Source organism: Bos javanicus, chromosome 23 (genome assembly GCF_032452875.1).
Source record: "Bos javanicus breed banteng chromosome 23, ARS-OSU_banteng_1.0, whole genome shotgun sequence".
NCBI lineage: Eukaryota > Metazoa > Chordata > Mammalia > Artiodactyla > Bovidae > Bos > Bos javanicus.
In genome coordinates, this window is record NC_083890.1 from 20,743,526 (window position 1) to 20,761,372 (window position 17,847).

General features: G+C 42.4%; 1 protein-coding gene across 1 annotated transcript in view; it reads left to right on the forward strand.

Moving 5' to 3' along the window:
- LOC133236369 (putative adhesion G protein-coupled receptor F2P) overlaps positions 1–17,108 on the forward strand; it is a 36,724-nt gene extending 19,616 nt beyond the window's left edge. The window contains exons 7-10 of the mRNA XM_061398369.1: positions 6,067–6,108; positions 7,749–7,808; positions 12,421–12,497; positions 13,679–17,108. Coding sequence (XP_061254353.1) covers positions 6,067–6,108; positions 7,749–7,808; positions 12,421–12,468 — 150 coding nt within the window. The 3' untranslated portion in view covers positions 12,469–12,497; positions 13,679–17,108. The remainder of the gene's footprint in view (positions 1–6,066; positions 6,109–7,748; positions 7,809–12,420; positions 12,498–13,678) is intronic.
- The last annotated feature ends 739 nt before the right edge of the window (positions 17,109–17,847 follow it).

The following is a 17,847-nucleotide window of genomic DNA, read 5'->3' on the forward strand; positions in this document are numbered from 1 at the left end:
GATTCAGGTTTGAGCCTTGGGTCAGGAAGATCGTCTACAGGAGGAAATGGCAACCACTCCAATATGCTTGCCTGGAGAATCCCACGGACAAAGGAACCTGGCGGGTTACAATCCACGGGTGGCAAAGAGTAGGACATGACTGAGCGTGCTCGTGGAAGGGAAATTGAGGCAGGAAGTAAGCTTTTGTTCCAGAAAGGTCTGGATTAAAATCTGGATTCTCTGACTTATGCCTGTGTAACACTCTCTTGGGATATTTGCTTAACTTTGCCAAGCCATGTTTTCTTCACTTACAAAATGGGTAGAAGAATTCCCATTTTATAGGACTGTTTAAAAAGGAAAGATAACAGTGAATGGAGGACTTGCCTGGTGGTCCAGTGGCTAAGACTCTGCACTCCCAGTGCAGAGAGCTAGGTTCGTTCTCTGGTCAGGGAACTAGATCCCACTAGCTGTAAACAAAGATTCCTCACGTCCCAACTTAAAGATCGTGCGTACTGCAACTAAGACTTATAACAGCCAAATAAATAAATAAAATATTAAAAGCTGAGCTGTTGCTGTTGCTGTTTAGAAACTAAATAATACTACTTCCCCAAAAATCTAGGCATGTAAATGGAGGTACTAAAATGTGCCCACATATTTCTTTCTATTTAAAATTTTTAAAAAATTTAATTTATTTTTACTTTTTTCATAAAATTGTTTTCTTGGAGGATAATTGCTTCACAATGTTGTGTTGGTTTCTGCTGTACAACAATGTGAATCAGCCATGAGTACATATATGTTCCCTCCTTCTGGGATCTCCCTCCCACCCTCCTCACCATTTTAGAATTTTTAGTGACCATTGGAAACCATCTTATTTTAATGAGGCAAGCCATCCAGAGTGGTATTAAAGACAGTCTCTCTTCTTGTGGATTAAGCGATATTCCCAGTTTTATATGTATCTTTACCAAGTTTTCTATGCTTATATACAAATATGTTTTCACATAGGATTGGGGTTAAAAAACAATGTATGTTTTTACTTAAAAATACATCCGAGCATTTTACCAGGTGACTATGTATGTATCTTTAATGATTCCTTACCTGACTGAAAATTTTTTTCGTTTTTTCAGTTATGGTATACCAAAGAGCCAAAGTTTCTTATACTGAATGTTAAATGTAGATAGTAACTAACTGAAAAGAGAGCTTTTATTTTTCTAAAGCCCTCTAAAATATTGCTTTTGTTCCTAATTGTGTACTTATTAGAAAATAAGACTATTTCAAATAAATGTTTTATTTATAATAGAAATTTTAAGTCAAATGTTTCCTCATTTTGCTCTTGTAGAATTTAAGTGTACATGATTTCATTCTACAGCGAGTGTTTTGATATCTTGGGGACAACCTTGCGGGGTGAGATGGGGAGTGTGGGAGGGAGACTCGAGAAGGAGGGGATATACATATATTTATGGCTGATTCACGTTGTACAGCAGAAACCCACACAACACTATAAAGCAATTATACTCCAGTTTAAAAAAAAACACAAAAATAAAGGTGTTTCACCTTTCAAATTTTTTTTAAATTTGTATGAAAAATATTAATTGTGCCATACATTTTTTGTATAGCTCTTGGTAATTATCAATTGCCTTATCCACATTTATGCAGCTAGTCACTGGTAGAACTGGGTTCAAAATGTAGCGTTCCTAGGGACTTCCCTGGAACTCCAGTGATTCAGACCCCATGCTTCCACTGCTGGGGACATGGGTTGGAAACTAAGATCCCACATGCTTTGCAGCAAGACCCCCAAAATAAAAAATATTTAAAAAACTGTAATGTTCCTAAAACTTCTCTTCTGGGTACCCCATGGCCATTCATCATGAATGCTTAATGAATTCATGTTTCACTTTTAAGCATTTTTTTTTCCCTTGTCTCCCTTGGGGCCACTTTACTGTGACTTTTGTTTTAAACCAGGCTGTGAGCATTTATTTTTGATACCATGAACTCCTTTACCTATTATTACAGGGTCAACCTGTAATTTCAGCTGTTTCTGCCTTGACTCCTGACAAGGAGGAGGGTGGGGCCATCCAGCTAAATGCCAGGATCCTTGGGACAGTGAGGAGCTGAGAGCAGAGTCAGGGTGAAGGTCAGACACTGGTGCAGGCATGAGGCAGTGATGGGCTGGAACTGGCTTGTACTGGCTCAGGAGAGCTGACTGTTACCTTTCAGGAATTTGGGGAGCTGATTGTAAACATAGACATCCTTACAAATTAAATAAGTTAGATTGAAAACAAAGGTCATACATCCTCAAAATGCATCACTTTGTAATTGTTTGTGTCTATTTTTCACTGTACTTTTGAGGTTATTGGCAACTATTTTGTCTGGGTGGTGGGAACACTGTGTAATGATGTGTCCATCTCTTCCTGACTCCATGTTCAGTGATGCCATCTTGCTGGATTGATTGATTGATATTATTTTCATTTTTTATCTTTTTTTTATTGAAGTATAATTGCTTTACAACATGTGTTAATTTCTGCTGTACAAGTAAGTGAATCAGCTGTGTGTATACATATATCCCCTCCCTCTTGGGCCTGCCTCCCACCTTCCCTCATCATCCCCCACCCATCGTTACAGAGCACTGAGCTGAGCTCCTTGTGCGATACAGCAGCTGTCTATTCCACTAGCCATCTATTTTACACATGGTAGTGTTGCTAGATTTAAATCAGCTGTGGTGGAAGTATTTAACCATGGAGAATGGCAAGAGCTACAAAGTTGGTGAGTTGGTTATTGCTGTTTACCAGCAAGTCTGTGGATCAGAGTATCCTGAGGATGCCCAGTGCCGGAGGAGAGAAAGGACAGTCATCAGCCCTCACTGATGGAGGAGACAGAATCAACGGAGCAAGAAGAAGCAGGACATGCAGGGACTAAGGAGGAACTGAGATGTGGGGCAGCTGAGGCTGACGGGGCAGATGGAGAAGAGAGACTCCTAAACATGCAGGAGGTCAGCAGGATGTAGGAGAAAGACCTTCTTAAAGATTTCATGGTTCCTTCTCTGTGGGAGCATCTCCACAGGTTTTAAAGCTCAAGCTGTGTGTGTGCTAAGTCCAACTCTCTGTGACTCCACGCACTGTAGTCCGCCAGGCTCCTCTGTCAATGGGATTCTCAAGGCAAGAATTCTGGGGTGGGTTGCCATTTCCTCCTCCAGGGGATCTTCCCAACCCAGGGATTGAACCCGCATCTCCTGTGGCTCCTGCATTGCCAGTGAATTCTTTACCTCTGAGCCACTGGGGAAGCCCCACCCTTTAGCTAGGGAAGTGTTATTATGTAGTCAAGAGCTACCTTGACTGTTATTTGTCAATCCGTAACTTTTGACCCGTGTCTTCCTTCATATTTACCCAGAATAACTGTCTGGGTGGGAGGTTTGAGGACCCCCTCTAGCTGTTTTGATGGGAGAAAAGTAAATGTTTCAGTCCATTTGGGCTGCTGTGACAAAAAATACCATAGACTGGGTGGCTTATAAACAACAGGTATTTATTTCTTATGGTTCTGGAGGCTGGGAAGTCCAAGATCGAGGCACACACAGATAGATTGAGTTATCTGGTGACAGCCCACTTCCTGGTTTACAGATGGACAGTTTTCTCGACGTAACCCTGCCTGTTGAAAGGGGCCAGGAGCTCCCTGGGGCCTCTTTTATTTGGACCCTAAATCCTTTTCAGGAGATTCTGCTATCATGACTAATCACCTCTCAAAGGCCCCACCTCCAAATATCTTCACATCCAGCACTAGGATTTAACATATGAATTTTTGGAGGACACAAACATTCAGTCTACAGCAGCTAAAGCACATACTTTAAAACCCGGGAGAACATCTTGAGATTTACCTGCTCAAATTGTGCTTTATCTACTAAAGGAAATTCAAAGAAGCTGCTACCAGTGAATTCTTCTCACTCAGAGATAAAACTGTGACTAAAATCTTATCTGAATTTTTTGAAGGATATTTTTGTAACTTTTCCCAAGGTGGCATGGACCAATGACAAGTGATCCTTGTGGAATGTTTTCCTGTTACATATTTATTGCTATAGATGCAGGTTGTATAATAAAGCAATTAAATGCACACATGCACATACAGAAATACACAGAGCCATGACGTTTATTATTTCTTTTGTGCTGAGCATTATGGTAAATGTTCAGATATGAATATAATTAATCCAAACTCAAGAAATTAAAGATCTTTCAAAGAGAGAGCTGAGTCCTTTAGCCTTCAGGAAACAGGCTAGAATTGTGGTTCCCTGATCTTTGAAAATTACTTCCTGGGTAAAATTCGTGAAGATTTTGGTTTAAAATGTATTCCTAGTACCAAAACCCGACTGGGATGTATTTGGCCCAAGCATCTTTATACAAGTGGTACTTTATAACTGAATGGTTCACAAAATCAATGACATTTTCTTAATAGACACAATGACAGATTTCAATGGTTTTCTTGTAGGTTAAGAGAAACACTAGAAAGAGTAATGTGAAAGAATCATTCCACGCTTTGGAGCGCTCGACAGACTGGGTGAACAGAGAGGTGTATTTTAGCCTGTCTGGGGGAGTAGCTGAGCCGGGTAGCCATGCACTGGTCCCTGTGAAGTCCTCTATCCTTCAGCCAGGTTTTTACAGATCATGATTGCAGGGGGTTTTATATTGTTTCTGCTGATGGTCACTTGGTTGCAACATCTTTAGGGTGCCGTTTGTCTTAAATTATGTACCTTAGCAGGCCTTAGCCTGGGTAAGGATCACATTTGATTATGAAATAGAAGCAGCTTAACAAGGATGCCTAAATTGAAGGTCATTATCTTACGTCTCTTGTCTGGTGAGTCAAGACCTGAGTAACCTCATCTCCAGGAGAAATTTTGTCTAATGTATTTTGTTGTTGCCTTTCACATTTTGAAAGTTAAATCTCTGAGCTTCCTTAGGTGAAAAATGGGACATATACATTTCCTTCCTTCTTCCAGAGTGGTTTTGTGCCAATTCCATGAAAAAAAAAGTTGAAAACTCAAATGGACTATAATGATAGGAGAACAGCCACTGTGTGACTTTAATGGGGTCTGTCTTTGTATGAATCATAAGAGATGCTGTTGTTCAGTCTCTAAGGCATGTCCAACTCTTTGCAACCCCTTGGACTACAGCACTCCAGGGTCCCCTGTCCTCCATTATCTCCCACAGTTTTCTCAAACTCATATTCATTGAGTCGGTGATGCCATCTAACCATCTCATCCTCTGTCACTTCCTTCTTCTCCTGCCCTCAATCTTTCCAAGCATCAAGGTCTTTTCCAATGAATTGGTTCTTCACATCAGATAGCCAAAATATTGATATGAGATAAGAGATATGAGAACTAATAAATTCTCTCTATACTATAATATCTGGAGCACCCATATCTGAGCACCTGTTAGTGTACTAAGAAACTCTAGAGTTTTTAGTATAATATCTGGAGCACCCATTTCTGAGCACCTGTTAGTATACTTAGAAACTCTATAGAGTTTTTATGAGTATCCGTGGACTTAATTTTTCTTCACAAGTTTTATAAGAGTTTTTAGTTGTGGATGGGGGAAGGAGGTTGGGGGTGTTCATAAAAGCTGAACACAGCTGCTTTTGTTATTTTCTGTGGAAGTTTCTTTCATTACTGATTGTTCAAGAACTGTGAGGTGGCTGTGCATAGCCTGTCTCCTTGGACTTTCTTGGACCATTATATTCTGATGAGATGCACAACTCCTGATAAACACAAAACACTTTATTTTGCCCAAATAAAAAATTCCTATAGTATTCTTGCATGCCTCAGGGACCTCAGTCTGCTTAGTTTACTGAGTATTCTAAGTGTCGAGAGCAGCGGCTGGTGCATGAAAAATTCTGTATCCATATTTGTTGAAAGGATCAATCTAGGTGTTGCAACTTTAAAATGAGAGAGTCAAAGATTTAATAAAATGGTTTTTGTCTTTCTATTTAAGGATTTAGGAAAGTTATTTTTACCTTCTACCAGAATAGGAGCTGATAATAAGTACTGGTATTTATTATTATCATTTTATTTTGTTTAATGGCTCTTCCTCCCTCTTCCACCTTTCTCAGGGCTTCTTCATCCTGGTGTTTGGAACAATCCTGGATCCGAAGGTACAATAAAGTCTGCTGCTGCTTTATGCATTATCAGTATTTGGCCCTGAAATGCTCACTTGTAAATACCACTTATTGGGAGTCTTTCACCTCAATCATTTGTGCAGACACTTGAACAGGACATCGAGGTCTCAATGATGCAAGCTTTCAAGCTTTTATGGGGCTAAGCTCTTATATTCATTAGCTCTTACCCTGAAAGCAATCCTGGTTATTCCTATTTTTAGTTCTACAGATGAGGAAATTGAAACTCAGAGTGATGAAGTAGCTCAGAAACCCACTCTAGCTAGCTGAAGCAGAAAAAGTTATTACATCTCACGATAACATCTTTGGGAAGGTCTCTCTGTGGCTGGGAGGCATGGAGGCTATGCATAAAGAATAGTTTCTGATTCACAGCGCAGATGACTCCACAGGAGGCTCTTCTGCCCCTCCTACTTTGCTGGGCACAGAGAGCACAGCTCGGCAGGGCAACATGAGACAGTGTGTGCTGAGCTACAGTTCCTGCTACTGCAGCCCCTTCATGCTGCCTGGGGAGGATCACTGATACATGCTTCTTACATTATCGTGTCTGATTGGCTGAGCCCAGGTCACGTGGCTACATCTTAGCTGCAAGAGAGGCTGAGAAAGTGAGTTCCTGGCTTCTACCTTAAAGAGCAGTGGACTTAAGGAAGGAAATTCTCCAAATACAGATGAGTGTGTGTAGGTGGTATGATGAAAATAAGTGAAAAAAAGGAACAAAACATCAGATGTTTATTCAGACTTTTAAGATCACCCTGTTTCTATTTTATTACATTGCCTCTTGAATTGAGAAAAGCAAACCTTCTAAATCATAGATGCAAACACTCACACTGCAGGGCTTATTTTGTAAATTTTATGTATCTATTTATTGTACTATCAATGCTGTTTTACTACTAAGTTAATATGCAAGGTTTGTAAAAGACATTTCACAGAGGTTCTTTTGTTTTCCCATGGGGATACAATACCAACCTAAAAGCAAATAGGTAAGGGTTAAGAAATGAGCTCTTTAATCCTGGTATTTCTATGGAATAGCTGTGTGCTGCTGGAGAGTCCTTAACCCATGAGCCTTAGAATCTTCCAATGGATCACAGACATAATAATGGTTTTCCTGCCTTCTGTGCTCCTCAGTCACTTCAGTTGTGTCTGACTCTGTGATATTATGGACTGCAGCCCACCAGACTCCTCTGTCCTTGGAATTATCCAGGCAAGAATACTGGAGTGAGTTGCTGTGCCCTCCTCCAGGGGCTCTTCCTGACCCAGGGATTGAACCCACATCTTCTCATTGCGATTGCATTGCAGGGGCATTCTTTAGCTACTGAGCCACCTGGGATGCCCTGCCTTCTCTGCTAGATTAGGATAAAGAACAAATGCAGTTTTGCAAGTGAAACTGCATAAAAAACACTTAAGGTTTTATGTAGTTATAGACCATATGATTACTTTTTAAATGAATCGAATACCACAGCTAGTATTTGTAGGCAAAGTACCAACAAGAGCATTATTCTTGTTGGTCCCGCCAACAGTACTTGCTGGAAACACACTCTCAGCATAGTGTTTGCCGGTCTCAAGCATATGCGTTAGTTCTTCATAGTCTTCTAATCCTTAATTCCTTTTGTTAACCCCCCCAGATAAGAGATGCCTTAAAGGATCGAATAAACTCTGCACAATGGATCTCCAGGATATCAGAGGTAAAGCCTTCACGTTCATTTTTGTATTTAAAATTTGACGAGGTAACAGCCACATTGGAGTTTCTGGCACCTGGAGTGTTGCTCAAACCATCACCTAACACTTTTGCGGTATGGATTTTTCAGAAGAGCTTTGTGAGTGCCTCTTTGAGCTGTTCAGATTCTAGGTAGAGCACTGGGACCACAGCCACAGAGAGAAAGTAGACTTCAATGCATTTAGAGGAGAGTGACAAGGCAGCAGGGCCTGGAGGGGTGACCCTCAAACTATGGAGCAGGAGAGCAGGTGATGAAACAGAGAAATGAGAGTGGATGAAAAGTCTTGGGTCCCCATGACAGCTCACTCATTCATTATGACTCTCACCAGTTGAACCATATTCAAGGTGTGACAATTCCAGAGGAACAAATTCTGACCCAACACAAAAATTTTCCTAATATCAATAGCTTGATATTCAGGAGGGCTTGTTTCCATGGTTACTGGAGTTGTAAAAGGTTAGGGACCTGGAGGAGGGCATGGCAACCCTCTCCAGTATTCTTGCCTTAGAAATCCTGTGGACAGAGGAACCTGGTGGGCTACGGTCCATGGGGTCCCAAAAAGAGTTGGACATGATTTAGAAATGAAACAACAATAGAGCTGATTAACAATGTCATGTTAGTTTCAGGTGGGCAGCGAAGTTAATCAGTTACAGATATCAGTTCCAGTTCAGTCGCTCAGTCATGTCTGACTCTTGGCGACCCCATGGACTGCAGTACGCCAGGCCTCCCTGTCCATCATCAACTCCCAGAGTTCACTCGAACTCCTGCCCATTGAGTCAGTGATGCCATCCAACCATCTCATCCTCTGTTGTCCCCTTCTCCTCCCACCTTTAATCCTTCCCAGCATCAGGGTCTTTACAAATGAGTCACCTCTTGGCATCCGGTGGCCAAAGTATTGGAGTTTCAGCTTCAACGTCAGTCCTTCCAATGAAGTCGATTTCCTTTAGGATGACTGCAGTCCAAGGGACTCTCAAGAGTCTTCTCCAACACCACAGTTCAAAAACGTCAATTCTTCGGTGCTCAGCTTTCTTTATAGTCCAACTCTCACATCCATACATGACTACTGGAAAAACCATAGCCTTGACTAGACAGACCTTTGTTGGCAAAGTAATGTCTCTGCCTTGTCTAACTCAATGAAACTATGAGCCATGCCGTGTAGGGACATGCAAGACAGATGGGTCATGGTGGAGGGTTCTGACAAAATGTGGTCCACTGGAGAAGGGAATGGCAAACCACTTCAGTACTCTTGCCTTGAGAACCCCATGAACAGTATGAAAAGTTATAGATGTATTTATTCTTTTTTCAAATTGTTTTCCCATTTAGGTTATTACAGACTATTGAGCAGAGTTCCCTCTACTATACAGTATGTCCTTGTTGGTTATCTATTTTAAATATAGTAGTGTGTATCTGTCAATTTTAAGCTTCCAATTTATCCCTCCCTCCCACATTTCCCCTTTGGTAATCATAGCTGTGTTCTATGTCTGTGAGTCTGTTTTGTAAATACGTTCATTTGTATCATTTTAAGATTCTGCATGTAAGTGATATCATATGACATTTGTCTTTCTCTGCCTAACTTACTTCATGTAGTATGCTAATCTCCAGGTCCATCCACATTGGTGCAAATACCTTTCGCCTTACTCTTCCCGAAACTTTGGTCTCCTTCCCAGTCCTTGGTCTGCATACCTGGAAGATGGTTGATAACCTTTACATGCTTTCCAGCTGGGGAAAAGAAAAAAAAAAGCCAATTTTTACTGAGAAGAAACATTAATGATTATCTAAAGCAATGATTCTCAATGTTGGCTGGATATCAGAAGCAACTGGGAAGCTTACAAAAAAATGTTGCTCCACCGCTGCCATCCCCCGAGGTTTTAATTGGATTGGTCTGCACTGTGACTTGGATTTGGGAAGATGCATAAGCTCCCTAGGTGGTTCTAGTGTAGTCAGGGTTGAGACATACTCATCTAAGCCTTCTTGAAGTATCTCAGCAATGTAAATGTTTGCCTCCAGCTACCCTATCTGATTGGAGAAGGCAATGGTAATCCACTCCAGTACTCTTACCTGAAGAATCCCATGGACGGAGGAGCCTGGTAGGCTGCAGTCCATGGGGTCACTAAGAGTCAGACACGACTGAAGCGACTTAGCAGCAGCAGCAGCCTATCTGATGTATTCCCACCTCTTCCCTGGGGTCTGCCTGGATGCTCTCAGGAGAGAGATCTGACTCTTCCAATCTCTTTCAGCTTAGTTTCACTCCTTTACGTGTGTCTGTTATTTATCCATTCAGCTACCACAGGGAAGCTCTGCTCTTTGGTGTTATAGAAAATAGTTATTTCCCCCCCTCCTTCTCTTTGTGTCTTTGTATGCAAGGTAAGTCAGGATAATACCCAGAATTTCATTATTAGCTTGTTGATTGTCTGAATCTGTGGTTTTCCAGGGTGGCTGCACCTCAGAAACACCTGGACAGCTTGTAAATAATACCACTGTCCAGGTTCCACTGAAGAAATTAAACTAGAAAGTCTTAGAGTAGAGCCGAGTTACTATTATTATTTTTAAGCTCCCCAGTGATTCTAATGTACTCTTAGGGTTAAGAATTACTGGTCTGTTGAACTTCCCTGGTGGCCCAGTGGCTAAGACTCCACATTTCCAATGAAAGGGGCCTGTGTTTGATGCCTGGTTAGGGAACTAGATCCCACGTGCAGCATCTAAGACCTGGCACAGCTAAATAAAATAAAAATAAGTGTTAAAAAGAGAATCACTTTTCTGGGTCCTAGGCAAATTTGTTCTTACCTTTTTATGTTCTTCCTTCACTCTGCCTCCAGCTGTAGCCACTGTAAGTTGGTGTTTTAGCCCTACTCAGAGGAAGTACTCTTGCCTGGAAAATCCCATGGACGGAGGAGCCTGGTAGGCTGCAGTCCATGGGGTCACTAAGAGTCAGACATGACTCAGCAACTTCACTTTCACCTTTCACTTTCATGCATTGGAGAAGGAAATGGCAACCCACTCCAATGCTCTTGCCTGGAAAATCCCATGGATGGAGGAGCCTGGTAGGCTGCTGTCCATGGGGTCACTAAGAGTCAGACATGACTCAGCAACTTCACTTTCACCTTTCACTTTCATGCACTGGAGAAGGAAATGGCAACCCACTCCAGTGCTCTTGCCTGGAGAATCCCAGGGACGGGGGAGCCTGGTGGGCTGCCATCTATGGGGTCGCATAGAGTCCGACACGACTGAAGCATCTTAGCAGCAGCAGCAGCAGAGGAAGTAGGCTATCAACTGTCTCCTCCTCTCCTATCTGTAGGTCTCTGACTTCTAGGTCACCATATCCTACAGTCCAGATTTAAGTCTTTCTCCTTGGGCTGCCTGCCTGGGGAGTGTCAGTCCCAGCTCCCCTAAACTAAAATAATAAACATACTTGTTTGCATTCATTTTATATCCTATGTGATGGATTAATCTATGTTCACGTGGTGATAATTCCACCAGCGAGATGATATTTCCAATCCACAACATGTACCTGAAGCACAAGGATAATTTAGACCAGGTGCATCGCAAGGTGGTGATTGTATTGTTGAGAATTTCAGTAGCTGAGAAGGAGCTGTTTGAAAATAAGATCATCTGTACCATTTTTTAGATTCCACATATGTGTGTTCATATCTGACATTTGTTTTTCTCTTTCTGACTTACTTCACTCTGTATGACAGTCTCTAGGGATGTAGCTCAGGGAGCTCTCTACTCAGTGCTCTCTGGTGACCGAAATATGAAGGAAATCCGAAAAAGAGGGGATAGATGTATATGTGCAGTTGCTTCACTGTCCTCTACAGTAGAAGCTAATATAATATTGTAAAGCAACTATACTTCAATAAAAGTTAATTTAAAAAGTGGAGCTGTCTGAAGACTAGGGATTACCTGTTTCACTCTCTCCACACCAGTCAACTGCCTTCTCCCCACCTCCGTCTCAAACTAGAGGCTTCCGGAGAAACATCCAAGCCAGGGAGGAAGAGAATCTCTCATACCAGCCTATTCGCATGTTGTCAGTGGTTCTAAAATAAAAAAGGACAGGGATGAGGTGAAGGCAAGAAAGAAACTGCTGTGGGTCACAATTCTACATGTGCTTTTTTAGAAAACTGAGATGGAATCAATTTACAGTATTATGTTAGTTTCAGGTGTACAACATAGTAATTTGATGTTTTTATAGATTATACTCCATTTAAAGTTATTGCAAAAATGATGGCTCTATTCCCCATGCGGTACAGTATATCTTGGCAGCTTATTTATTTTATTCGTAGTAGTTTGCACCTCTTAATCCTCTGCTCCTGTTCCACCCCTCTCCCCACTGGTAACTACTAGTGTGTTCTCGATATCTGTGAGTCGGCTTCTTTTTCTGTTTGCTGGTTTGTTTTATTTTTTTTAGATTCCACATATAAGTGATAAGATTCAGTGTTTGTCTTTGTCTGACATGTTTCACTAAGCACAATACTGTGCTTAACGAAATAATTCTCCACGTGCTTTGAATAATTGTGATCTTCTTAACGACTGAATAATTGAACAGACTGCTGGTGACGAGTCCACTATCCTTTGTCTTCCTCAGAATGTTTCTTCTGATTTCTCTCGTCACCCCACCAAAGGCCCAAGCTAGTAAGCCAGGCTATACTCCTAACTTGGGAGGTGAGTACACAATGAAGGGGACCCCATATACATGGCCTGTATGTGACATTTCTTGGGGAAAAAAAATCTCAATTTGATTCATTCTAATCAGAAATGATGTTTTCTTGATTGAAATGATTCTTCTCAGGCAATCTACTCTCACCTAGCTCTGGTTGGAGATATAGTCACACTTCTGATTCTTGGATGTCTGAAATTGTTATTGTCCCCGTAAAACAGTCAGGCTTGTCTGGGGGGGGTGCCTGTAAATCAGCCTGAGTCTTTGAGAGGGGAGTGAGCCGAGGGATCCGTGGTCCCAGCTGCTCCCTCTCTCCCTCCTTTTTATTCCCCATCCCCAGGACATCCTCCATGATATCAACAGCATCCCCACAGTTCTTCCTGTCACCCTCTCTCTTCCCTAGTTTTAAAAGATCAGGGAATTATGATACACACTGTCTGCAGGAGGCCTTGGAGATAATGCAGAAGTTAGTTTTCATTTGCAGGAGGGTCAGAGACAGAGAGAAAGAAAGGGAAGGGAGGCACAGGGGGAGACAGACAGACAGGGACGCTTAGTGACATGGGGTGGCAACTCAGAGATGGAAGAGCAATCAGACATGTGCAGTCAGGACTTCCAATCCTCTGTCTCCGTGTCCCTCTAGAGCGAGAGAGAGAAGACCAGGCAGGGAGATGGAGATGTCTACAGCAGGACCCCTACTTTCACCGTGAGACAAAGAGGTACAGAGAGAGGCTGAGGGATACAGAGAGAGACATGGAGAAATACAGAAAGAAACAGAGAGAGCAACACACACACAGACTCACACAGACACATGTAGAGTGCCAGAAAAAGAATTATAGAAAGAGCCTGCCTCCCTGATCCTAGTACATCAGGGCTCTAGTAGCCAATGTGGCTGAGACCTCCTGCAGCAACCCAGGGCCTCGGTCAAAAGAGAGGTCTTTTCCAAGAGGAAAGGGCGTGGTCCAACTTGGAGACAAACAAGTTCTGTAATAGCTTTTGCAGACAAGAGAACAAAGCTGATTCTTGGATTCCCAAGGGACTTAAAGGGAAGCGACTCTTCATTTGCCAAGGGGGCTCTACCCAAAGGGGCTTCTTGTTCAAGAAAGAGTCGATCCATGATGCAGTTGTCATGATGCTTTTAGATATTGCTGCTTGTATGTTAAAGATGTGATTGTCTGTTCTTGACCAGGTCATGCATTTCAGGAGTAGCAGAGACCCCAGGAGAAATGTCCTCATTCGTGTCTTCTTGCCTCCGAAGAGTATGAAGGAAGCCTCCCTCTTGGTAGTGCTGACAGAGGAGGGCGTGAAGAGAGGATGGAAAGCCCCTCTGTCTAAGCCGTTCTGTGTTGCTGACGTTTTCCCCATCCACTGTCTACATATATATACCATGCTGGGTATCCAACAGCGGACAGCAGAATCCTGGTCTTGCCAGGGTCTCCAGCCTCATCAGGAAGACAGCTCTGGCTTGTCTTGGCAGTGGTGGCCAGGGATGTCACCCAGCTAGATTCTATAGGTGGCTGAGGGAGGGCTTTCATGCATAGTCACCAACATTGGGCCGACTCTAACTAGGTCACTGTTCTTTGGACAAAAGGAATTCAAGGGCCAATATGTTCCACCCCTCCACATTTAAATTGATTGCATGGTCAGCCTAGCGTGGGCTTAGACACAACTTCTTTGGCCGTGAACCAAGCAAAAAGCATAGAGCTTTTGAACCAGAAAGGTGTTTAAGTTAAGGAGACTGAAGGCTGGAGTGATAAGTAACAGCTAATAGAGATTTGAGCCAGAGGTAAAAACCCAAGTCTGTTGATTCCTAGCCCTGGACTTTGTCCTCAAGAGCACGGAGCCACCGAGGGTCTCTCTGTCTACTCTGACTATGTAAGAGGTGCTTGCGTGCTAAGTTGCTTCAGTGGTGTCTGACTCTTTGTCACCCTGTGGACTGTAGCCTGCCAGGCTCCTCTGTCCATGGGCTTCTCCAGGCAAGAATACTGGAGTGAGTTTCCATGCCCTTCTCCAGGGGATCTTCAAGACCCAGGAATTGAACGCACGTCTCCTATGTCTCCTGCGTTGGCAGGTGGGTTCTTCACTACTAGCGCCACCTGGGAAGCCCATGTAAGATGAACCCCCACAAACAATCTGCTGTTTTGAAACCTGGGATGAGAAAGGAGAAATATTATATTTCAAGTAGAGAGCTACTGATTTTCTTACCTTGTATGTAAACAAATTCAACATTCAAATCAGGAGCCACCTGATAATAGAACAGTATTACAGATAAAAATCCTTCTGGAAAAAAAAAAAAGTCCTTTTTAAAGCAAGCACACAGTCAGACACAGCAGGAAAAAAAAAAATTAGTGGATAAAGGGCAAGGGGCAATGAGTAGCCCTTACTTATCTCCCCAGGAAGTCAGTAGTGGGACTTTGCTGGTGGTCCAGTGGTTAAGAGTCCAAGCTCCTGATGCAGGGGGGCTGAGGTTTGATCCCTGGTCAGGGAACTAGATCCCACATGCTGCAACTAAGAGCCCACATCCTGAAACTAAGACCCTGAACAGCCAAATAAATAAATAAATAAGTTTTTAAAGTTATAGACAAAAGAAGCCAGTGTTAATGATGTTACATTACAAATGGAAAAGGGAGACTCACTTTGTGAATGAGGGGTGTCATTTTTTTTTTAACCACAGAAACTGTAGTAAAACTTTTTTATTCTCTCTCTCTCTTTTTTTTTACTATAGAAAATTTCCTGTAAATAGGAATGTTTAAGAAAGCAAAAATATAATAATCAGAAGGTAGAAAAATATACCAACCGGGAGAATGAGTCATATTCTAAGTGGTGTTGTTCATCTTAGGACAACAATTGTACCCTTTGCAAATGAGGTCAGAAAGAAGCTTTAATTTGGCATTTCCCAGTGTCTCTGTAGGGTCTCTTCAAGGGAGGAGAATGGAGCAGACACAGTCCTGGTTTTCCCAATGCAGAGATTTCCGTATGAAGAAAGGTCACTTACCCCAAATCAACATATTGAAGGAAGGACGCAATGTCATGGAGCTAGATGATTTTCAGATTTATAATTCTGGAAAAAACTTTAGAAAAGACTGAGTCCAAGTGCTTCCATTTGCAGATGGAAAGTCTGAACATAAGAGAGAAGGGTTGAGAGACAGAGAGAGGGAGAGGCTGGCCTTTCATCTGTATTGTGCGTTTGGCAACCACATCTCATGTGAAAGCACACTCTGCTCCGATGTACTCACTCCCTAAGAGAGGAGGTGCGAAAGACTCTATCTTGGGGTTATTGTTCATTAAGAAAGCCTCATGGAGGACTTCCCTGGTGGTCCAGTGGTTAAGACTCAGCGCTGCCAGCGCAGGGGGTGAAGGTCAGACCCCTGGTAGGGAAACTAAGGTCCCGCCTGCTGCGTGGTGTGACCTAAAGATAAAAAATAATTAAATAAAGGCTCATGGATGCTAACAGAGAAGCCCCACCATCATTTGACCATCTCTTGGAGAAGTCCACCCTCCCTCTTGTGGCCCGCACAAGTCTTCAGTCTGTCCCATCCTGAAAGGTGACAAAGAACTGCATGGATCAGGCTGACTGTGGAAGACCCAGGGTGGAGATACGTGGCACGCCCCATTCTCACCTCACCAAGGAAGTGACTTGGCCAGGTGGCTCAAGGAGAAACTGGCCCAGATTCTTGGGCAAAGCACTTAGTACTTGATAATCCTTGGGACAGTTATTTACATTCCTGGAACTTTGATTTTCCCAACCAGAAATTGAGAATAATGGAGCTTACCCTCTAGGGCTATTGGAAAGATTAAATGAACAAATGTAGATAAAATACTGAGAATAGTACTTGGCAAATAATAATTGGCATTAAAATATAAGCTGTTTGTATTAGAGTCCCTATGAATTCATGTATGTGCAACACACGCACAAACAGCAAACAGCCATGATCTTTTGCATGAGTGTGGATGAGACACTCTCATAGGAGTTGGTTCATTGGCATCTAATTTCTTCTCTTTTTAAAGAAAATTTTTTGGCCGTGAAGCATGTGGGATCTCAGTTCTCTGATCAAGAATCAAACCTGTGCCCGCTGCTTCAGAAATGTGGACCATCAGGGAAGTCTTGGTTCACTGGCATCTAAATGAAAGTGTTGAGCATGGGATTCAGTTTCTTTCATCAGGGTGACCAGCCAGCAAAATCTACTGAAGGATCTTTTCATTCAGTGTTTACAGAATTGTGATACTTGGTATCCTGCCCTGGAAAGAGTATATTTCAGAGACTATACACATATCCAGGGCTTTCTGTGTCTGAACTGTGCATCACTTTTTGCCTTCCCTGTAAAGCCTTCCCTAATCAGTCAACCAGAAGTGCTGATTCTCTCCACTGATTTCTTGCAATATGTATATCTGGGCCATTCACTGTTGAGTCAGTATTTATTGTATAGTATTATTTACTTTTAGCTTTCTTGTGTGCATGTATTTTCTTTCCCAGATAAGACCATAAACCTTTGGAGACAGATTTACCCTTGTTACTCAATAAGTCACTTGTTTTGTATGTCCAAAGAGCAGAATGAAGTGCTTTGTACATAGAATGTTTAATAAAGTCCTCTGATTACACAACCAAAAGTTTGATGATACTGATTTTTCAAAATTTCCAAATGACACAGTACTTAACTAATGACCTAAATGGGATGACCTATTTCTACATGCATCGTCTCCCTGAGCCTCTTGAGTACAACAGACATAGCAAAACTCCTCTCACTTATTTCTTCTTCATGTCTACATCTCCCCTGGTAATAGTCAAATGAAAGTTTGCAGCAGTCATATGGAGGAGCCAGGAAGGTAGATTAATGGGAGGGGCTAGAATTGGGAGGTGTGGGACCATTTGGGGGTGACAAGGACAATCCACCTGGCTACCCTGTCCCAAGTCAGACCAAGGGAAGTTTCCCCCAGGCAAAATTCTCCATCTGAATTCCCCATGGCTGTGCACCAAGGAAGAGGTTCAGTAAGAACTCCTTGGACGAGTCATTAAAAAATAAACCAAAGATATTTTTGGTGTTAAGGCAGCGATTGGATCATGTCTTAACCAGTGTTCTCCAAGTTTAAGGTCAGTACAGGCAAAAATGGGATTTCCTTTTAACAATTTAACATCAACAACAACAGGGGCACAATCCTGCGTTTACCACCCGCCTGTCTGAGTTCTCATCACCCCAGTGCAGTAGATGCAACAGTCTCATGTGATTATCTGAGCTAAAGAGGAGGAAAGAAAGGACAAACAACTGACTCATTTTAATGGATTTGTTTCAGACGAGAGGAACCTGTAATTTCTCTTAGGCGTGTTTGACCGACCCACTGAGGAGTGAATCACAGACTTAC